The sequence below is a fragment of the Oncorhynchus mykiss genome, chromosome 17 (assembly GCF_057628025.1).
Source record: "Oncorhynchus mykiss isolate SJ-2025 chromosome 17, ASM5762802v1, whole genome shotgun sequence".
Taxonomy (NCBI): domain Eukaryota; kingdom Metazoa; phylum Chordata; class Actinopteri; order Salmoniformes; family Salmonidae; genus Oncorhynchus; species Oncorhynchus mykiss.
Genome location: NC_143038.1, coordinates 17,238,815 through 17,262,823, shown reverse-complemented (window position 1 = coordinate 17,262,823; position 24,009 = coordinate 17,238,815). Strand labels below are relative to the sequence as shown.

General features: G+C 42.4%; 1 protein-coding gene across 3 annotated transcripts; it reads right to left on the bottom strand.

The window, feature by feature from the left end:
* Positions 1–227: 227 nt before the first annotated feature.
* LOC100135837 (m-calpain) lies at positions 228–22,657 on the bottom strand. Of its 3 annotated transcripts, none has more exons than XM_090204143.1 (21): positions 22,334–22,640; positions 21,711–21,780; positions 18,347–18,465; positions 17,978–18,111; positions 17,656–17,824; positions 17,044–17,146; positions 15,530–15,615; positions 15,376–15,444; positions 13,856–14,016; positions 13,125–13,294; positions 7,598–7,609; positions 5,947–6,158; positions 5,753–5,789; positions 5,407–5,472; positions 5,124–5,181; positions 3,033–3,097; positions 2,664–2,732; positions 1,839–1,917; positions 1,280–1,396; positions 759–817; positions 228–622 (listed from the first exon to the last, which is right to left on the bottom strand). In XM_090204143.1, the coding sequence occupies exons 9-21, from the start codon at positions 14,013–14,015 to the stop codon at positions 599–601; spliced, it is 1,128 nt and encodes a 375-aa protein (XP_090060269.1). In that variant the 5' UTR covers position 14,016; positions 15,376–15,444; positions 15,530–15,615; positions 17,044–17,146; positions 17,656–17,824; positions 17,978–18,111; positions 18,347–18,465; positions 21,711–21,780; positions 22,334–22,640; the 3' UTR covers positions 228–598.
* Between the last annotated feature and the right edge of the window lie 1,352 nt (positions 22,658–24,009).

Below are 24,009 nucleotides of genomic sequence, written 5' to 3'. Positions count from 1 at the left end.
ATAGTGCCTATGTGCGGTGCCCCGCGGCTCAGCATAAATGAATCAACCAAGCCAATCTTTTCCACCCAATCGTATTTAGCGTATTATTGAAGGGCCAAGATCCGTGTATAGTTGGTGCGCAACTGGGCATCATAGGCCGTATAGGCCTATAGACAGTCGTAGACCGTTGGTTTATAACCTAAAAGCCTACATATAGCCGATGGATTAATTTCCGACTGTTAACATTATTAGAATATAAGAAATCTTTATTTGAGCATTGCATGGAATTCCATGTGGACATTCCATAAAACAGGCCAAAATAAAAAGCAATTTCACAATCTCTACAAGGCATATTTTCTAATACAAAAAGTAAACAGATTGCAGTGGTTTGCGAACAAATATATCCTTGTTCCTCTTACAGAATGACATTCACATGAAATCTACCACAGTAATACCATACCACAGCTAGTAATGTCTAACCGAATACACAATATCATGCAGCAGTGAATAAAATACATACAAAAATGTGACATAAAAATCTAAAAAATTCCATTAAATAATGAATTTAATACTTGTTTTTTTAACTTGCACATTTTTCTTCGGAATGAACAGGGGTCTTCTAGATCATCGTAAATGTTAGCCACTGTAACAAAAAGAACAGACCATCATATTGCATTAGGCCTACCTGTGATGTGAATCCAAGCTATCTGCAGTACCATATCCATCATATTCAAGTCTGAGCAGCCATCCTTGTTTCTTTGAATAATTCATTCACTGACCTGATGGAAGTCGAGCTCAATGGAGCCACTGTCATGAGCATCAATCTTCATAAAGACTCCTGTATAAAATAAGAGTAGTTATCCATTGTTTACAGTAAAAAAACTGTCATGAGCATCAATCTTCATAAAGACTCCTGTATAAAATAAGAGTAGTTATCCATTGTTTACAGTAAAAAAAACACACAGGTTACAGCTCAAACTATGAAATCAGTGCCTGGTGTTAGATTAGCTAGATTTTATATAATTGAAAAGTTTTTAAACACTGTTTCTTCATTAGTTTTAAAATGACTACAAACTGAAGTTTGTGTTTCAGCCCAAACAGCCACTTAGTCTGGAAGAGAACAAACTACATTGTTTGGAGTGAAACTACAGGCTTTGGGTTATGATACGGTAAGACAGATAAAGCAACTGTAAGTTAAATCCCTCAAGAATAAATGACTATATCGTTAACTGAAATGATGACTATTGAACAACAGGAAATCTTTATGGTTTGGGATTTTGAGAAAGCCAACTATACTCACTGAACATCATATCCAGACGCATAAGGCAGGCCACAAAGTTATCAAAGTCGATGGTCATGTCTGGCTCAGCGTAGCGAGCCACGAGGATCTGATAAATGCCATTGTTCAAAGTGAAGCCTGAGGAAGGAAAAGAAGCGTTTCCTTGTTAGAAACTGAGCAGTGAAGCATTGAGTGCAATGACAGCCTGTGTACCTAAGAGTTTCTTTCTGTTGCAAACACCTTCAGTTCAGCTCAATTCCCCTTACTCCAAACTGCTTCAGTGGGTTTTTAGTCTGTTATGCACATACATTATTCACTTCGAAGACCAATCAGCTTAGGCCTTGCTCAACGGCTCAATTTCTGGAATTTGAACGCTATGGTTATGAGCACCAGTCCTTTTCCAAATCGGGTGCCTCATTACAACACCATTGATAGTTGTCCTTTCCCCTATCTACTTCTACTTAAGCGTGAACACTTTCACCAACCCATATCTGTCAGATCAGCGACATCTCCAAGGAAGCCAAAAAGATAGGCTCAATTAAAAAGTAGTCACAGGATCAGAAAATGCCAAGAGACTCGCCTGCTTCTTTCAGGGCCATACGCATCTCTGGAGTACTCATGGTGCCTGAATTGTCCATGTCATTCTTCTTATAGATACCCTGTAGGAACAAACGGCACGTTACCCAATTAAATATTTTTTTGTTATATATGCTCATAATAACAATGACGTCTTCTGCACTGCTGCCAGGTAAAACATAGCATGCTCCACATTATCAGCATGGGTAAGTACTACATCCACTATTTCCAACTTAAATGTAATGTGTGATTGTATACATTGACCATTATTTCTAAGTAGTATTTAGTTGGTTTGTTTGACTTCTGCTTAAAACCCAACCCCTCCGAGAGCACACATTCACTCACATACAGGTGGAGATGCAGGGGGGGGCTGCCACACGGGGTGCCCAGATAGCTGTTGTTTTTAAGTGCCTTGCCCAAGGGCACACATTGGCATATAGGATACCTTCGGGTTGCCAACTCACTTCCCAACAGATTTCTTCCATCAGACCCGGGATTGGAACTGACAATCCTACAGTTGCTGGCTCGCCTTTCTAACCGCTCGGCTACCTACCGCCGAAACGATGGCCTTCTATTTGTAATAAATATGAGAGTATTACAGAGGTCAAGACCCTCCTCTTTTCTTTGTGTAACTAATCTCAGATATGCATCTCATCATTGTTTTTGGTTGAGCATGTTATGTCATACCTGTGACACCTGTTGGAGAAATTGCCAGGAACTACCAATAGAAAATTGCAATCAGGGCACCCACTTCGGGGTAGAAATTCAAACCCTTCTCGACACATATCTTCGGGGTACAAATTCAAACCCTTCTCGACACATATCTTACCAGGTATTTCTGCACTTTCTTCCACAGAGTAGCGAATTCCCCAAGGCCCAATTTTCCATTCCCACTGTCCTGCTGTAGAGTTAAGATTCAAACTTTCAGTACGAGCACACCATATCGTATAATTGGTTTAACATGGAACTTAAGCAAATTTGTACCACTGGCCAGCAGATGAAAACACTGCTTTACTTAATGTGATATAAGTTAGGAGATTGACATACTATAGTATAGAACAGAGGAGACTGGTGGGAGGAGCTATAGGAGGACGGGCTCATTGTAATGGCTGGAATTTAATAAATTGAACGGTATCAAACACATCAAACATATGGAAACCACATTTAGTCTGGGAATACTGACAGAAAGAAAGGATACATCCATGAGGTTGACCATGATTCTACAGGTTTCAAGACTGAAGCCATCTGTTTTGATGTCAGTTCCTGCAAAACAATAAAAAGGACTATTGAGGGATGTTCCAGAAAAGGGAGATTAATGAGTTAGCCAGCAAATTTGTCAGATCTTGAATCAACGCTGCTCTAGATAGAATGTTCTGCGCCAGAGAGAGCTGAAACGATGGCAACGAATCATCCACAAAAAAGGATAACTCAACTCTATCCTGAATTTGTGGCTACATTCACAAGTTCTCAACCAATCAAATCAAATGTCCTACCTCTTCCAAGAATCATGTCACTCTTCCAACATGTGACACAGTGACAGACAAAATGTGGATGAATTTGCTAGTTGTTTGTTGCACTGATACATTTGTACTAGGGCATCAATGAGTGTAACCTACATAATAAAAGCTTGCATTTGCTTTATTTATCTTTCTGGAATAGCCTTCAGGTCCATCTGAAGCTGTGTGCTTTCTAGGTAGTAGGAGTAACAGAGAATAACCCTGAACAGCAATCCTTGGACGATCCAATGGTCCCAACAACACCTTGTCACTCAAGTCAACCGTGTAACCGGAGTGAGCAACAGTTGACTAGATCTTAGGGCGGGTGAAATCACTTGTACAATGGGCTATCCAGCACTGCGTATCCAACACTGTTGCCTGGATTACAGGCAACATTTGCACTGAGCTAAAGGGTAGAGCTGCCACTTTCAAGGTGCGGGACTCTAACCCGGAAGCTTACAAGAAATCCCCCTATGCCCTGCAACGAACCATCAAACAGGCAAAGCGTCAATACATGGCTAAGATTGAATCATACTACACCGTCTCCAACGCTTGTCGGATGTGGCAGGGCTTGCAAATTAATACAGACTACAAAGGGAAGCACAGCCGCGAGCTGCCCAGTGACATGAGCCTACCAGACGAGCTAAATAAATTCTATGCTTGTTTCAAGGCAAGCAACACTGGGGCATGCATGGGAGCATCAGCTGTTCCGAACGACTGTGTGATCACGCTCTCCGTAGCCGACGTGAGTAAGACCTTTAAACAGATCAACATACACAAGGCTGCGGGGCCAGACGGATTACCAGGACGTGTGCTCCGGGCATGTGCTGACCAACTGGCTGGTGTCTTCACTGACATTTTCAACATGTCCCTGATTGAGTCTGTAATACCAACATGTTTCAAGCAGACCACCATAGTCCCTGTGCCCAAGAACACAAAGGCAACCTGCCTAACTGACTACAGAACTATAACACTCACGTCCGTAGCCATGAAGTGCTTTGAAAGGCTGGTCATGGCACACATCAACACCATTATCCCAGAAACACTAGACCCACTCCAATTTTCATACCGCCCAAACAGATCCACAGATGATGCAATCTCCATTGCACTCCACACTGCCCTTTCCCACCTGGACAAAAGGAACATCTAACCAAATGGTTACCCGGAGTATTTGCACTGTGTGCCCCCCAACCCCTCTTTTACACTGCTGCTACTCTCTGTTTATCTTATATGCATAGTCACTTTAATTATACATTCATGTACATACTACCTCAATTGGCCTGACCAACCAGTGCTCCCGCACATTGGCTAACCGGGTTATCTGCATTATGTCCCACCACCCGCCAACCCCTCTTTTTACGCTACTGCTACTCTCTGTTCATCATATATGCATAGTCACTTTAACCATACCTACATGTACATACTACCTCAATAAGCCTGACTAACCGGTGTCTGTATATAGCCTTGCTACTGTTATTTTCAAATGTCTTTTTACTGTTGTTTTATTTCTTTACTTACCTACACACACACACACACACACACACACACACACACACACACACACACACACACACACACACACACACACACACACACACACACACACACACACACACACACACACACACACACACACACACACATACCTACTTTTCGCACTATTGGTTAGAAACTGTAAGTAAGCATTTCACAGTAAGATCTACACCTGTTTTGTTCGGCGCACGTGACAAATAAACTTTGATTTGATTTAATTTGCATCTGCCTCAGATCCACAAAACAAAACTTTTACTTACGTTTGGAGACAATCTTATTCATGATGGTTTTCAGCTCTGCTGCAGAGATCTCCATGTCCTGAATAAATAAACAATACATATAAAATACAAAATGTTTTTTTTTTACACAATTTTGAATACTATAGAAATCAGAACTCCCAAGAACCGCAAAGAGAATCCTTTTCCAGGTGAATGTTGTTTAGGTTCACCCTCTTTAACATCCTTTGTAAGTGGATGAGGTGGTTAGGAGGTTGTAATGCACTGATAAAAGTGTCAAAAGAATGATGTGTAAAAATGAATGTACATCTCCTGCAAGCTTTGTAAACAAGCCTCTAAATCCTGCGTCGACTTCAGCATCAGATACAGTCTCCTAAAAAATAAGATAGTTGATATTAGAACATAATTAGAATGTTTATACATGTAAAGATATGAGAGCAATACTCACAATAAACCAAGAAACCTGAGTTGAAATCACATGTTTGTTTCTTTGGGATTCTTCTAAACAAGGACTATTAGGCACGGTTAGTTATCAATTGTCTTAAGTATCAGAAAGTACCTTAAGCATTGTTACTACCCAATTTCCTAGTAAATACTAGAGGAAACAATAGCATAAAATAAAATGAAACCAAAACATTCTGTGCACTACTCACATCATCTAAGTCTGCCTTGACAGGATCGTCACATGGTCTAAATAGCACAACATAAAAAAAAGTTGACATCAGGCAGTAACAAGTCAGACTACCAACACATTATACTGTATGTCAGAGGTCATTGTGTGTGCAGGAGTCATTTTATCACTTGGCCCTGAAAATGTATGAAACCTGAGCAAAGGTGAGAGCATTACCGAGTCTCAGTCTGCTTCTCTGAGAAAACACGGATGCAGAAGTCACCATTTAGGTGCGGCTCGAAGGTGGAGGGCACAATGAGGTACTCCCCGGGGGGCATTTTGAAGCGAGTGCTAACCTCCCGAAGGTTGACGAAGGTCTCAGACCGGGCCTTTTGAGCATGTGTCAGGAAATAATTCTTGTCCAGGTGAACCTCCCTCTGACCATGAAACTGACAGGAGAACGAACCAATCACGGAAAGATGCAGGGTGTATTTTAAGAAACAAACAAATAAAAGGCATTCCTAAAGGTTATTTAAAGTAACAGGGGTTGGAACCAAAATTATTTTCTAATTGTTTCATTCTGAACAGAACCAATATTTTTTTCGTCCCGTTCCACTGTTCCGAAAAGCAAAATAATATTCTAAACCGGTTTGAACCAAAAAGCAATTTATATTGTTTCCTTTTCAACCTCTGAAATCAGCATATTTTTTTACATTTAGCTCGACATTACATAATTTTACCAATGGATACAGCAGCTCGCTATGGAGCGGGCAAGCTATGTAGATGCATTGGACAGGCAAGTGTAACTAATGCAGGGTGCGACATGCGACTGAAATGATGCGGGTGAGGAGAGTGCTAGGCATGAAGCGCTAGGCATCTTGTTATTATAACGTGCATTATCTGAATTAGGCCTACAAAACTTTACCTACGGAGGAGCAGCTTCTATGAAGGAACTTTGAATGTCTTTGAGTTGGCTTAACTAACATTTTACCATGATCACCTTGATCATAATTCTCATTCCATCAGTTCCACACATAATGCCACCTAGAGTTTTCAAGAGCTAGACCAGAGCTAGCTAACAAGCTTATTATTATTTTTTACCTTCATTTAACTAGGCAAGTCAGTTAAGAATAAATTCTTATTTTCATTGAAGTTTCTAGGAACAGTGGGTTAACTGCCTTGTTCAGTGGGTTAACTGCCTTGTTGTTACCTTGTCAGCTCGGGGATTCGATCTTGCAACCTTTCGGTTACAAGTCCAACACTCTAACCACCGAAGTGTGTGCAGAGTGGCACTAGAATTGAAATAAAAACACATCTTACCTTTTTGTAGTTAATAAATCCAATGGGAAACGTGATAACTGTAGTTTCCTTAACTAGCATTGAAAAAGTAAATCTATTGTTCTCGAATAAAAAATCTCTATCCCTAATTTCGGAATCATGCCTGTAAATTCATCAGCCACAGTAGACTATGCATGCTTCGGCGGGAGGGGGAGGGGCAGGAAGCCTACACACACACTGGCAAAGATTTTCAGCTGGCAAGCAGACACTGGAATACGTTTCTGAGTGACAGTGAGGGCTTTGCATTTTTTTGTGGGACTGGAAAAAAATGCCTGGTACGTAAAATAACGTTATTAACCGGTTCCCATGTTTTTAAAATAACAGTTCTGTTCCGGAACAGTAGAGATCACTTTCATTCTCAGTTCTGGCTCTGTTCCTAAATTTTTTACAATTATTTTCCAGATTTTGGTTCTGTTCCCTGAACCAGTTCCAACCCCTGGTACAGAATACAATTAAAGGAGATAACTGTAACATATGTAAACATATGTAGCAGACCTTTGTTGACTATTGGTCCTAACACACTGCAAGGTCTCTTTGGTTAATCCCTCACCTGTGATGGAACCTGAAACAAAAGAAAAATCACTATATTTTCACCTCATATCAACAAATTCGTTTTCTGCCAATATCTGTTACTGTGATGCAGTTATAATCATTATAAAACTTCTGATAAGCATGTATGACCCCCTTATATAGTCTTAGTATCATCTCATAATGACAATGAAATCCTGAATTAATAACAGATATTTTCAGTCAGTTAAAAAATTACAGCATCGAAATAAACAGTTATCCAAATATATACATTCAAATATATAAATGCCAAAAACAAAACAAAGCATTGAAATGCATTTGCTAATGTCAACAGAGCTGTCATGTACTGTCATGTTGTCTTGTCTCTGTCCTTTCCCTTCACCCTGTCTCCCTCTGCTGGTCGTGTTAGGTTACCTTTTCTCCCCCGCTTTCCCCCAGCTGTCCCTTGTCTCCTCTAACTACCCATTCACCCCGTTCCCCACCTGTTCCCTTTTTCCCTCTGATTAGGTCCCTATATCTCTCTCTGTTTCTGCTCCTGTCCTTGTCGGATTCTTGTTTGTTTGTGTCATTCATGCCTGAACCAGACTGCCGTCATGTTTGCTGTAACCTTGTCCTGTCCTGTCGGAATCTGCCGGTCCATCTGAGCCTACCTATGTTTGGTAATTAAAGAAGCTCTGTTTAAGTTGATTCGCTTTTGGGTCCTCATTCACGCACCGTAACAGAAGAATCCGACCAAGAATGGACCCAGCGACTTCGGATCCTCTCCACTCAGCCGTCGAGATCCAGGGAGCGATGCTAGGCAGACACAAGCAGGAATTGTCTGCTGCTCGACATGCCGTTGAGACCCTGGCCACCCAAGTCTCCAACCTCACAGAACAGGTTCACCATCTCCGCCTCGATCCACCGGCCACTTCCAGGGCTTTCGAATCTCCGGAGCCCAGAATCAATAACCCGCCGTGTTACTCTGGGGAGCCCACTGAATGCCGCTCGTTCCTCACCCAGTGTGATATTGTGTTTTCTCTCCAGCCCAACACTTACTCCAGGAGCACTGCTCGTGTCGCCTACGTCATGTCTCTCCTTATTGGACGGGCTCGTGAGTGGGGCACGGCAATCTGGGAGGCAAGGGCTGAGTGTACTAACCAGTATCAAGACTTTAAGGAGGAGATGATACGGGTTTTTGATCGATCTGTTTTTGGGGAGGAGGCTTCCAGGGCCCTGTCTTCCCTATGTCAAGGCAATCGATCCATAACAGACTACTCTATTGAGTTTCGCACTCTTGCTGTCTCCAGTGGCTGGAACGAGCCGGCCTTGCTCGCTCGTCTTCTGGAGGGTTTCCGCGCAGAGGTAAAGGATGAGATTCTCTCCCGGGAGGTTCCTTCCAGCGTGGATTCCTTGATTGAACTCGCTATTCGCATTGAGCGACGGGTTGATCTTCGTCACCGAGCTCGTGGAAAGGAGCTCGCGCTCTCCGTCGCCTCCCTCTCCGCATCACTACCATCTTCCTCTGCCGGCTCGGGTGCTGAGCCCATGCAGCTGGGAGGTATCCGCATCTCGACTAAGGAGAGGGAACGGAGAATCACCAACCGCCTCTGTCTCTATTGCGGTTCCGCTGGTCATTTTGTCACTTCATGTCCAGTAAAAGGCCAGAGCTCATCAGTAAGCGGAGGGCTACTGGTGAGCGCTACTACTCCTGTCTCTCCTTCAAGATCCTGCACTACCTTGTCGGTCCATCTACGCTGGACCGGTTCGTCAGCTTCCTGCAGTGCCTTAATAGACTCTGGGGCGGAGGGCTGTTTTATGGACGAGACCTGGGCTCGGGAACATGACATTCCTCTCAGACAGTTAAAGGAGCCCACGGCCTTGTTCGCCCTGGATGGTAGTCCTCTCCCCAGGATTCAGCGTGAGACGCTACCTTTAACCCTCACTGTTTCTGGTAATCATAGTGAAACCATTTCTTTTTTAATTTTTCGTTCACCTTTTACACCTGTTGTTTTGGGCCATCCCTGGCTAGTTTGTCATAATCCTTCCATTAATTGGTCTAGTAATTCTATCCTCTCCTGGAACGTCTCTTGTCATGTGAAATGTTTAATGTCTGCTATCCCTCCTGTTTCCTCTGTCTCTTCTTCACAGGAGGAGCCTGGTGATTTGACAGGGGTGCCGGAGGAATATCACGATCTGCGCACGGTGTTCAGTCGGTCCAGGGCCACCTCTCTTCCTCCACACCGGTCGTATGATTGTAGTATTGATCTCCTTCCGGGAACCACCCCCCCCCCGGGGTAGACTATACTCTCTGTCGGCTCCCGAACGTAAGGCTCTCGAAGATTATTTGTCTGTAGCTCTTGACGCCGGTACCATAGTCCCCTCCTCCTCTCCCGCCGGAGCGGGGTTTTTTTTTGTCAAGAAGAAGGACGGGTCTCTGCGCCCCTGCATAGATTATCGAGGGCTGAATGACATAACAGTGAAGAATCGTTATCCGCTTCCTCTTATGTCTTCAGCCTTCGAGATCCTGCAGGGAGCCAGGTTTTTCACTAAGTTGGACCTTCGTAACGCTTACCATCTCGTGCGCATCAGGGAGGGGGACGAGTGGAAGACGGCGTTTAACACTCCGTTAGGGCACTTTGAATACCGGGTTCTTCCTTTCGGCCTCGCTAACGCTCCAGCTGTCTTTCAGGCATTAGTCAATGATGTCCTGAGAGACATGCTGAACATCTTTGTTTTCGTTTACCTTGACGATATCCTGATTTTTTCACCGTCACTCCAGATTCATGTTCAGCACGTTCGACGTGTCCTCCAGCGCCTTTTGGAGAATTGTCTTTTTGTGAAGGCTGAGAAGTGCACTTTTCATGCCTCCTCCGTCACATTTCTCGGTTCTGTTATTTCCGCTGAAGGCATTAAGATGGATCCCGCTAAGGTCCAAGCTGTCATTGATTGGCCCGTCCCTAAGTCACGCGTCGAGCTGCAGCGCTTTCTCGGCTTCGCGAACTTCTATCGTCGTTTCATCCGTAATTTCGGTCAGGTGGCAGCTCCTCTCACAGCCCTTACTTCTGTCAAGACGTGCTTTAAGTGGTCCGTTTCCGCCCAGGGAGCTTTTGATCTCCTCAAGAATCGTTTTACATCCGCTCCTATCCTTGTTACACCTGACGTCTCTAGACAGTTCGTTGTCGAGGTTGACGCGTCAGAGGTGGGAGTGGGAGCCATCCTTTCTCAGCGCTCCCTCTCTGACGACAAGGTCCACCCATGCGCGTATTTTTCTCATCGCCTGTCGCCGTCGGAACGTAACTATGATGTGGGTAACCGCGAACTGCTCGCCATCCGGTTAGCCCTAGGCGAATGGCGACAGTGGTTGGAGGGGGCGACCGTTCCTTTTGTCGTTTGGACTGACCATAGGAACCTTGAGTACATCCGTTCTGCCAAACGACTTAATGCGCGTCAGGCGCGTTGGGCGCTGTTTTTCGCTCGTTTCGAGTTCGTGATTTCTTATCGTCCGGGCTCTAAGAACACCAAGCCTGATGCTTTGTCTCGTCTCTTCAGTTCTTCAGTAGCCTCCACTGACCCCGAGGGGATTCTCCCTGAGGGGCGTGTTGTCGGGTTGACTGTCTGGGGAATTGAGAGGCAGGTAAAGCAAGCACTCACTCAAACTCCGTCGCCGCGCGCTTGTCCTAGGAACCTTCTTTTCGTTCCCGTTCCTACTCGTCTGGCCGTTCTTCAGTGGGCTCACTCTGCCAAGTTAGCCGGCCACCCTGGCGTTCGGGGTACGCTTGCTTCCATTCGCCAGCGTTTCTGGTGGCCCACCCGGGAGCATGACACGCGTCGTTTCGTGGCTGCTTGTTCGGTCTGCGCGCAGACTAAGTCCGGTAACTCTCCTCCTGCCGGCCGTCTCAGGCCGCTTCCTATTCCCTCTCGACCGTGGTCTCACATCGCCTTAGATTTTGTCACCGGACTGCCTTCGTCAGCGGGGAAGACTGTTATTCTTACGGTTGTCGATAGGTTCTCTAAGGCGGCTCATTTCATTCCCCTTGCTAAGCTTCCTTCTGCTAAAGAGACGGCACAAATCATCATCGAGAATGTTTTCAGAATTCATGGCCTTCCGTCAGACGTCGTTTCGGACAGAGGTCCGCAATTCACGTCTCAATTTTGGAGGGAGTTTTGCCGTTTGATTGGGGCTTCCGTCAGTCTCTCTTCCGGCTTTCACCCCCAGTCTAACGGTCAAGCAGAACGGGCCAATCAGACTATTGGTCGCATCTTACGCAGTCTTTCTTTTCGCAACCCTGCGTCTTGGTCAGAACAGCTCCCCTGGGCAGAATACGCCCACAACTCGCTTCCTTCGTCTGCGACCGGGCTATCTCCTTTTCAGAGTAGCCTCGGGTACCAGCCTCCGTTGTTCTCATCTCAGTTCGCCGAGTCCAGCGTCCCCTCCGCTCAGGCTTTTGTCCAACGTTGCGAGCGCACCTGGAAGAGGGTCAGGTCTGCACTTTGCCGTTATAGGGCGCAGACTGTGAGAGCTGCTAATAAGCGTAGAACGAAGAGCCCTAGATATTGTCGCGGTCAGAGAGTTTGGCTCTCCACTCAGAACCTTCCCCTTAAGACGGCTTCTCGCAAGTTGACCCCGCGGTTCATTGGTCCATTCCGTATCTCTCAGGTCATTAATCCTGTCGCAGTGCGACTTCTTCTTCCGCGATATCTTCGTCGCGTCCACCCGGTCTTCCATGTCTCCTGTGTTAAGCCCGTTCTTCGCGCCCCCGCTCGTCTTCCCCCCCCCCCCCCCATCCTTGTCGAGGGCGCACCTATCTACAGGGTCCGTAAAATCTTGGACATGCGTCCTCGGGGCCGTGGTCATCAGTACCTAGTTGACTGGGAGGGGTACGGTCCTGAGGAGAGGAGTTGGGTTCCCTCTCGGGACGTGCTGGACCGTGCGCTGATTGATGATTTCCTCCGTTGCCGCCAGGTTTCCTCCTCGAGTGCGCCAGGAGGCGCTCGGTGAGTGGGGGGGTACTGTCATGTACTGTCATGTTGTCTTGTCTCTGTCCTTTCCCTTCACCCTGTCTCCCTCTGCTGGTCGTGTTAGGTTACCTTTTCTCCCCCGCTTTCCCCCAGCTGTCCCTTGTCTCCTCTAACTACCCATTCACCCCGTTCCCCACCTGTTCCCTTTTTCCCTCTGATTAGGTCCCTATATCTCTCTCTGTTTCTGCTCCTGTCCTTGTCGGATTCTTGTTTGTTTGTGTCATTCATGCCTGAACCAGACTGCCGTCATGTTTGCTGTAACCTTGTCCTGTCCTGTCGGAATCTGCCGGTCCATCTGAGCCTACCTATGTTTGGTAATTAAAGAAGCTCTGTTTAAGTTGATTCGCTTTTGGGTCCTCATTCACGCACCGTAACAAGAGCATGTCAGATGCCTTTTAATTGTGACTTAAACACCTTGAACACTATCTAGTTCAACTTGTACGAGGAGTATGGAGTATGTGGAACTTTTAGTGAAACTGCTTTGCCCACTAGAACCTACCCCCCTTCCTCAAGCCACACCGCAGGGGGTTGAGAAAGACCTTCCTCACCTCATAGATGGCGAAGCCAATGGTGTGCATGTCTTCGCCTACTTTCCTCAGCCGGCGCCGGTTCTTCTGGATCAGGCCCACCACGAAGCTGCAGCCCACCTCGTTATCATCAGGGTCATCGTCCTCCTCATCCAGCCTGATCACAAACTGGGGGTTCATCCAGAAGGTGTCTGGAGTTGGGAGGGAGGTCATGGAATATACTTTTTTAAAGCATGAAATAGTGTGAGTTTACTTGGAAAGTGTTTTGTTTGAGGAGTGTTAAGCTGAATGAGGTTGAATACAAGCACAAGACAGAGTAACTGTACACCCAGAAAACCAAGGACATTCCCAGCTAGTATTAGCTAACAATCCCATTATTCATTTTTATTTAGGTTATAAACAAACAATAGCATTATATAATTTCACAAACAAAGTGCTATTTATAGTCTACTTTCAAATATCCTTGGAATGTTGTGCTAATATTCAATACAATGTTGTGTACAGCATTTGTAACAACTACCACTGACACCACTGAACAAGCACTGTACACAGGCAGTTGTTTTGTAAACAAAAACACTGCGTAAACATTTCTATGAGTTCAATATAATTCCAGCTTTTGTACTGGCTTTTGCACTATTGATGCATATCAAATAGGTTCCATTGAAATGAATGGTTCTCTGCTCTCTAAGTGAATGTGAAAGTAGAGAGAGACGAATATGGTCACTTTTGAATACTTCAGCAATTGTACTCACAGGCGTGGTTCCTGCACCCCCCAGCAGTAGAACCCTTCCTCCAGCTACCATCATAGTTACACACACTCCAGTGCTTCACAGAGTCATCCGTTAGTGTATCTGGGGTCAGAGTGCAAATCTCTATGCGAGAGTAATGCCGCAGGAACTCTGTAAATGACATCCTGCACATGGGCAAGAATGGGTGGAATACTTAGCTGATACCAGTTGATAGATTAAAGGGGACAGATCCACTTTAAAGGTAAATGCATTTTGTAACTTTCATTTAATTTTCATTTCAGGTACTATAAACACATTTGGGCAAGAAGCTTAACTAAAAGATAAAACTGAAAAAAACAAAACAGAAACACTAACAAAAAAATTACATTTGCTACAATCCACCCTTCAGTTTAGAAACAAAAACAGGGGCAGCACTTTTGACTGGAAATTACAGAATGCACCTTTCATTGGTCATAACATAAAACATCTTCTGGCACCAGTGGTGTAAAGTATTTAAGTAAAAATACTTTAAAGTACTACTTAAGTAGCTTTTATGGGTATCTGTACTTTAATACTTATATTTTTTTACTTTTACTTCACTACATTCCTGAAGAAAAGTATGTACTTTTTACTCCATACATTTTCCCTGACATCCAAAAGTACTCATTACATTTTGAATGCTTAGCAGGATGGGAAAATTGTCAAATTCAAGCACTTACTAAGATAAATTCCCTGGTCATCCCTACTGCCTCTGATCTGGTAGACTCACTAAACACACATGCTTAGTTTGTAAATGATGTCTGAGTGATGGAGTGTGCCCTGGCTAAGTATATTTAAACCCAAATACTTTTAGACTTTTACTCAAGTAGTATTTTACTGGGTGACTCACTTTAACTTGATTAATTTTCTATCAAGATATCTTTACTTTTACTCAAGTATGACAACTGGGTACTTTTTTCACCACTGTCTGGCACAATAGTTACTGTTAAGCGAATGCATATAACATAACATATGTCTTAAGGCTACAGCTAGCAATTTTAGCCTAACAGGTTTATTAATGCTTTGACTACAGGTAAAACATTTTAACTAACAGGGTTCAAGGCTTTGGCTACATCTAGAAATGTTGGCCTAAGTGTAGCGGACATGAGTCCGGCTCATAGTCTCGTAATGGGGTATCCCCGCGTGCAAGCGACTTCAAAATCAATGTCACTCTGGGCCCAACAGGAAATATTGTGGGTTTCTCCTGTGAGAGACCAGGGTTCACATCCTGCCCATGACATAAGGGCAACATTTTTGTAATGCAAAACCATTATGTGCAAAACTTATCATAAACCTCAATATAATTTGGCAGCTTGATTTATTTGGAAACTCTTCAACAATAAGCATTAAAAGGACAAGGTTATCTAAACTAGTATTAATCACCTCATAACACACATTATTGAAAAGTTTGTAACTTGGCGTAAGATACGTAGCTCAATGTGTTACCCATATTTCTTAGTATTAGACACAAGGTTATCAACTCTAAATAACTAAAATTGTTGTACCAGAATTCTCCATCATCAGCTTTGACGTTCTGGCGCTCTGAATCATCAACGGAGTTCCACTCTGAGGAGCTGGAAGGAGGGCAAAGCAGTGAAAGGTCATATAAGGTACAAGGAACCTTCATTTCTCTGAGCTATTGTTCTGATAAAGGCACACCTGTCACTCCAAGCCCCTGTCCACTCCACTTGACCCCAAGGGTTACGTATCCTGATCAGCTTCTCCTTACGGCCACGATAGGTCACCTAAAAACACATGCACAACTTACACATAAGTACCCTCATGGACCATCAATTGGGATCATGTGGGTGGGGGAATGATTGCGTCTTCACAGTCATTATCAGTTGGGTGACACTTTACATTAAGTTGCCCTTATGGCATAACGAGAATGTTTATAGTTAGAAGAATGTAGTAATTTATCATTTATCTTGATTTTTTTGACCAAAATGTTAAAAAATTCCACATATCTACAGTTGTCGGAAGTTTACATACACTTAGGTTGGAGTCATCTGTACAAACAATAGTATGCAAGTATAAACACCATGGGACCACGCAGCCGTCATACCGCTCAGAAAGGGGACGTGTTCTGTCTCCTAGAGATGAATGTACGTTGGTGTGAAAAGTGCAAATCAATCCCAGAAGAACAGCAAAGAACCTTGTGAAGATGCTGGAGGAAACAGGTACAAAAGTATCTATATCCACAGTAAAAAGAGTCCTATATCAACATAACCTGAAAGGCCGCTCAGCAAGGGAGAAGCCACTGCTCCAAAAACCGCCATAAAAAAAGCCAGACTACGGTTTGCAACTGCACATGGGGACAAAGATCATACTTTTTGGAGAAATGTCTTCTGGTCTGATAGAACTGTTTGGCCATAATGACCATCGTTATGTTTGGAGGAAAAAGGGGGAGGCTTGCAAGTCGAAGAACACCATCCCAACCGTGAAGCACTGGGGTGGCAGCATCATGTTGTGGGGGCACTTTGCTGCAGGAGGGACTGGTGCCCTTCAGAAAATAGATGGCATCATGGGGTAGGAAAATTATGTGGATATATTGAAGCAACATCTCAAGACATCAGTCAGGAAGTTAAAGCTTGGTCGCAAATGGGTCTTCCAAATGGACAATGACCCCTGGCACACTTCCAAAGTTGTGGCCAAATGGCTTAAGGACAACAAAGTCAAAGTATTGGAGTGGCCATCACAAAGCCCTGACCTCAATCCTATAGAAAATTTGTGGGCAGAACTGAAAAAGTGTGTGCGAACAAGGAGGCCTACAAACCTGACTCAGTTACACCAACTCTGTCAGGAGGAATGGGCCAAAATTCACCCAACTTATGGGAAGCTTGTGGCTACATTGTGGTTACATGAAGCGTTTGACCCAAGTTAAACAATTTAAAGGCAATGCTACCAAATACTAACTGAGTGTATGTAAACTTCTGACCCATTGGGAATGTGATGAAAGAAATAAAAGCTGAAAGAAATAATTCTCTCTACTATTATTTTGACGTTTCACATTCTTAAAATAAAGTGGTGAACCTTTCTGACCTAAGACAGGGAATTTTTACTAGGATTAAATGTCAGGAATTGTGAAAAACTGTGTTTAAATGCATTTGGCTAAGGTGTATGTAAACTTCCGACTTCAACTGTACATCATCTACTTTCATTTTGGGTCTCACCTCAACTGCCCCTGTTAGGGAGTAGGCATGCCCTTTCACCAGCTTCTGTCGTGTGACTGCCTCAGAATCAGCGGCGCTGGTTATCTGCACCAACACAGGAAAACTAGGATTAGACCAAAGAATTGTAGGGGTGTGAGAAAAAACTTGGAATGAACTATGAACTGAATAGTTACACAAGACCTAGATGCTAATATTGTATTCAGTATATTTTGAACTTCAACTTGACCAGGTTACTTCCTACCAAGATGCTTTTTTCCTTGCCACTGACACCCCTGATAGGTATTTTGGCTTAGGTCTAGGTTACTATTGTTAAGCACTTTGTAACAAATGTGTTTGAAAAATAACTGCATAACTTGATTGATTGATTGATCTGTTTATGTTACACATTCACCCCTTTCTACTCTACCTCTCGTAACGTACTTCACACATTGATTTCCCATTTCTAAACGCACACACTGTGCAAGTAAACCTATATACCCAACACACTATCCAAAAGGATAACTTGAAACATATATTTGAATGATATTTAAAATATATATATATTTTAACGGTCTATGGTGATAATTGTGCTGTTAAAATAAACAGTGAAAAGGACAGAAAAGAGAGCCTTACGTCAATGGAGCAGCCAAGCAGAGCCCCTGACTCAATTGCCTTCTTAATAATCTGGAACATGTTCGGAGGGGGTTTCCTCAGGTCGTAGTTCTCTGCAATGCCCCCAGTGAAGTCCTCAAAGCCCTCAGTGGTGGAGCCCCCAGACAGGGCCTCGTAGCAGCCATTCACCCTGTGGGCAAGGCAGAAAGACTGACATTAAAAAGACTAAATCACACATGTTTAAAATAGGTCACACAATGGTTTCCCCTACAATGCCTCAAGAAAGTATTGTATTCTTACACCGGCAGTTAATCATTAAGGCAGCGCAAGTATATAGACTCACTTGGCGTAGGCCTTCTCCAGCAGTGCACTCCAGAACTCTGAGCCCTCAGCTGAGTGAACAAACAGCAGCTCTCCATCTTTTGTGGGCAGCCTGTCATCAATGACAACATCCACCCACTCCCCAAACTGCCAAAACTGTGTAATGGGGGACAGAAATTAATACATACAATTTCGTACCATAATTTAGATTTAGTTTAGACCTTGTGTATTTTCAACCTATGGATTTAAATGGTTAAACACATGTAGCATATTTTTGATTACATTAAAGGTACACATAGCTACCTATTTGTATTTTGGGTGAGTACACAGAGTACACATAGATTACAAACAGAAGCCTAACATTATTTTGCTTTTTTCGCTTTTATTTTACCTGAAAATGAAAAATGCCAGCGTAACTTTCCCCAAAGCTCTGTCCAACGGGGACCACTCTAGCCATGACATCTTCATTGAGTGTCAAAGAGGCAATGGCAGCTAAAAGCCAACAGTCACCTAAATAAAAAAAAAAGAACAGAATCTAAGTTTGTATATTTGGGTTTATTTGCATTATTTATATAGATTACGGTTGTGTACTTTAGGGGAATACTTGCATTATGATTTTAACCACAAGCAGTGAGTGCACCAAGCTATTGCCCAATGCAAACAAGAGTGCATTGTGACGTGGCAACACACTGGAAGGATATGTCTGTAGCTAACCTCCTCTCATGTTATGTAGTTTCCAATGGGGACAGGGAACAATAAACAGATCTGTTAAGTCCACCCAGAGAACAGCAGAAAGCGAAAAGCCAACAGTCACTTGACAATAAAATAACTGGTTCTAAGTGGTGTAACTGGTTGATTTTGGGTTATCTATTATATTATCGATGCAGTTGTGACATTTGCAATGTAAGGCGAACCATTAACTGGAGACAAACAATTTTGTATACTAGGGTCCTATCATAAAGTTTGTTATGAGGACATAGGCCATTGAGTCAAATTGTCAAGTTAAGTCAATTGAGGAAATCCAATGAACAAAACTAGGTAACAAAATATTAGTTATATTATAACGTTTTTCTCAATCGCGTGCAAGCGTTTTTTTTCCCCAGAACTGTGGACAAATGTAACTGTAGCAGAACAACAATGATCAAATGGCCAAATTAATTTGACAAACTTCTGATCACTTTTTCGTCTTTGTATCTGGATTGCATATCTTAGACGCCCTTTTGCAAAACTATAAATACAAATAAATAAAAATCAGTGAACACAACATTTGGTAACACTTTACTTCACACCTAGCATCATAACACATTATGATACGGTCATAACCATGTCATAAGGTGTCATAACAGCTGACATAACTTGTGATAACCTGTGATAATATGGTGATAACACTGTCATGACCCTTATATTAACACCTGCTGTGACATATATGGCGTTATTTTATGGCTGGTTATGACACCTACGTTCAAATGTGTTTTTTCCCTGCCAAGAAGTTTCCTTTCGATTGAAAATGTGTTTCTTAAATCCTGTGTTGTTGTTGTAAAGAATTCTTTAAAGTCGTGTTATTAAACTTTATAACACTGTCAAGAAGCACTATGACCATCCTGTGTCACTTTACTTGGACTAAGAAAATACACTTTAAGACACTGTCAAGAAGCATTATGACCGTCAGAATCATATAAGCCAGATAGGCCTATTACGTACATGCCCTTATGTCAATCATCAGTCTGCTCCTGCATTCATCCCAGTCATCAGCAACAGAGAATTGGGGTAGGTACATGTTTGACATCAGTGTGTGCGCAATTACAATGATAATTCAATATGGTCAATTTCAGAAAATGTTTACAACATATAAATACTGTTGACAAATAGGCTATGGTGTAATTGAATGTTTTGCCTTGTGATGTGGGTTTTGACACTCTTATGTAGGTGCCATAACCAGCCATGAAACAATGCAACATATGTCACAACAGGTCTAAATATATGTGTCATGACACTGTTATGACCATATTGCGACAGACGACACGCTATGTCAGCTGTTATGACATATAACGTGTTGTGACACTAGGTGTCAAGTTCACTGTTAAGTGTTTTGTTCTCTAAATCATTTCACATTTTCATCTAAAGAGAAATAAGTCTGATTGTGTTCATTGTTGCCAGCCATCATCAGTAAATAATAGTGCACAAAATTCTAAATCACCATCAGTTCCATATTTTAACAACATTGCGGACATGCAGAGGTGCAGAGAATAAGGTTGGGTTATTTCTAAGTAACTTTGGTTTAGTCCTAAGTCGTCATTTCCAACACTTTGACCTTCTATTACAGCACTTTTCTTTGGTGTGTGTTGAGGCTTATACATTCATCATATAAGTTGTGTTTCTCCACTGTATTTACATTTCGTTACTTCTATTGGGGATTGTCTGCTTGGTGATGGAAAGGCTACAAAGGTATACGTAGACCAGCCTACTTATTATATACATGGAATTGGTTTCTGATGATACCGATTAATATATCCTGCACACAATGCTATTTTCCATTTTCTTTTTGATTAGAAACAATATTTAACTTGATGTATATGAATTTATTTGGTGAAAAACGCATAAAAGGACAATAATTGGCCATAATATAGCACCTTGATAGTTGAATTTCCAATTTGATCAATAAGTGACTACAAAGAAAATATATTGATTTTTTTTAAGACAGACTAACTTTCTGTTTTGTCAGTATGTTGTGTTAATCCTTTTGCAGGAAGTCATGTTCTTTTAAGGATTGTATTTGCGATTGATTCATGTATTTTCTGTTTTGATAAGGTAACTAGTGTACACTGTTTTGAAAATCAACACTGTTCTAAAAAATGCTTGTATGCGATTGAAAACATGATTAATATATGAGTTAATTTAACTTAATATTTCACATCAGCAGGGTAACTAAGTTGAAACAGCTAAACAACTTACAGTCTGTTCTACACGCTCAGAACATATCAAGATTAAAAGAAGCATTATAAATTGGCCTTGAAGCTGTCAGTTTACAAAAAGAAAGCTTAGCTGGCATGCATGTTTTCACAGTGGTAGCTTTGAAAAAAGATAAACTAGAATTCTGGTGTGGTTTTACAGAGGCACGCACACAAGTGGTGAGCCAGCCTGTGAAAAACAAACAATTATATTCTCCAATTCTGCAAACTAGTTACAACAGGGAAAGGCAGACTTTGTGTGTGTGTGCCCACGTGTGTGTGTGTGTGTGTGTGTGTGTGTGTGTGTGTGTGTGTGTGTGTGTGTGTGTGTGTGTGTGTGTGTGTGTGTGTGTGTGTGTGTGTGTGTGGTCTTCACTTCCCACTTGGGCACAGTCTCCTTAAAAGCATATGGTGCCGTTGATTAAACCAGTGACAAACAATGGCCAAACCCCTTTCTGTGGTATGAGGATGATATCAAATTTCAGCTGCATTTTTTCAAGGCCAAAAAACTTTATTATCCCTTTTAGATGATTGCCCTTTCTGAATATATACTAGAAAAGGCAGTTATATGTTTCAGGTGGTTTGTATTATTTGTTTGGCAGAAGACTGGACTCTACAATAAACAGTGCTGAGTAAGGCCATGGAGCTCTTATGCAGTGCATGAAGAATGTAAATGTTTTAAGCCATGAGTGTAGGGACTGTACTAGTTCAACTCGCGTTTTGATGCAATGGGGGCTTTTTACAAAGGCAGTTTTTCAAATAAAAGTTGCTTTGCAGTGGAGCCTATAAGAGTGTGACATAACTTACCTAGAGCTCCTTGACAGATGTCTGTTCTGGTGGCTCCTCCAACAATGAACTCTGGACTTGAGCACAACTCCTGAGGATATTATGTCACATTTAACCATGCATTAACCACAAGAGCAGAAAACAAACAACAAAGCCAAGAGCATTTTCTATGCTTAGGATATCTCATGTAAAAGCAAAGGAGAAATTGATAAATCAAGTAACAATTTCAAATTATATATTAAGAAATTCACAATCTACATAGTATATGCAATATTGTCAAGCTGTCGCAAATTCCAAATTCTTTACAAGCATTCTTAAGAATCATTAAACTGCATAAATCAACGCTTGGCTTTGTTTTATTCTGGCCTCCGTTGGACAAATCTTGTCTCAGCAGCACGAGTAGACTATTGACGCAGATGAGTTGAGCTTGATTCAAAAGCCCCTCTACTTAATATTTTAGAAAATAATCACAGAATAGGCTATAGGCCAAATGGTGCACGGGTAGTTTAAAACGCACGGAGCAACAAAATGAACGGAGCAAATATGATGGGAAATTGGAAATACATATATTTTATAATGTTTAAAATAAAACTTTCTAAATAAACTTAACATGTAACATTAATGGGTGGAGAAAATAGACTTACTCCTGGCCTTTTCCATTGCACTGCTCTAGTTTTGTACGAGCCTGGTCCGAGTTCATTAAAGCCCAAAGATTCGGGTGCGGCTGGGAAAGTTGGATCCGAGAATAGCCCTCCTCGACTTAAGCATTGCGCCCTAAGCACTTCAAAATCCTGATTGAGATATTTCACCGCATTAGCATTAGTGCCAAACCCTGCAGCCAATGCCCGCTTTTTAGCTAGGTTAGACGCCATTCCAGACATTATCAGTGAGATGCTGTACAACGTCGTTATCACCAAAAAATCTACAGATGTTAATGGAAAGTTTTGCTGTGACTCTCCGCCCAAACTTTTACAGGCGTGGCTTGTCAGACGCAAGTTAATGCGTGTTTTCTCAACATCTCTTACGGGGAAAAGAAAGAGCTCAATTGAACATCTCCATACAATTTTCACATTTTTAATTGCACATTAACAACACATATTTTAGAAATCAGACATCTCTAATATTCATTGGGCATTTGACATTAATTGAACGTTCTTTGTAGTGTAGCCAACACTACTAGCCTTTCCATTAACAAAGTCAACTAATAATAGTCTAGGCCAGGTATTCACATTTTTTTAATATATTTTTTTAAAATTAAAAATATTTAAAAAAAAACATTCTCCACATTTTCAAACAGTCCATTTATATTTTCCAATGGGGCTATATGTTTTTTTTTTCTTGCCTGAGTAGCCTTGTTTCACTGACATCTAACCATCTAGTGTTCAGCGAAATTACAACACAATGTCAAATACAGGTAGCATAGTCATATAATTAACATCCAATCACATTAACCTTTACTCTCTAGCGGGAATTCCACTAACAGTCCATATGTAGCCAATCGAAGAGGCGCAAATATGATGAGAACTACATTGATTTGGGGTTCACTTATATTGGGAGTAGTGCCTTTCCTCAGCCACAGTGTGTTATATGTGCTAAAGTACTATCTCACAACTCGATGAAACCTTCACTCTTGCACAGACATTTAGAAACAAAACATGCCAATTTGAAAAATTTGCCACAGGAGTTTTTTGAGTGAGAATTAAGACGACTTCCGAGTAGTAAGACGTGTATAAAAGCAACAGATACCATTAATAAGAAGGGGCTAGAACCGTCTTATATGGTGAGCTACTGAGTGGCTAGGACAGGCAAGCCCCATACTGTTGTGGAGGACTTAATTCTTCCTGCTACTGCAGATATGGCTGGAACAATGCTGGGGGAAAACGCCCAAAAAACTATACAGGCAATGCCTTCATCAAACAACACTGTTTCACAACATATCAGTGACATGGCAGGAGATGTTTTGAAACAATTACTGCTTTGCATACAAGCCAGTGAATTCTATGCATTACAGCTGGATGAGTCAACAGGCGTGGCGGGCTTGGCACAGCTCCTGGTATATGTCCGTTACATTTACGGGGGGTCAATTAAGGAAGACTTCCTCTTCTGCAAACCACTGGAAACCAGGACAACAGGAGAGGATATTTTAAAAGTATAGCTTTGTGACATCAAATGGACTTTGGTGGTTAAGATGTGTTGGTATGTGTACTGATGGCGCAAAACCCATGACAGGGAGACATAGTGGAGTGTTAAGCGTGCAAGCAGTTGCCCCCGACGCCACTTGGGTACACTGCAGCATCCATCTATACTGCAGCATCCATCT

What these genes read in the sequence shown, in the direction of transcription:
- LOC100135837 (XM_090204143.1), bottom strand. Translation starts at nt 14,015, where the DNA reads ATGTCATTTACAGAGTTCCTGCGGCATTACTCTCGCATAGAGATTTGC. An exon ending in GAGAAGCAGACTGAGACTCG is followed by an intron (nt 5,790 to 5,946) that starts GTAATGCTCTCA and finishes TGTGCTATTTAG; the next exon opens with ACCATGTGACGATCCTGTCA. An exon ending in TTGAGCTCGACTTCCATCAG is followed by an intron (nt 623 to 758) that starts GTCAGTGAATGA and finishes TTTTTGTTACAG; the next exon opens with TGGCTAACATTTACGATGAT.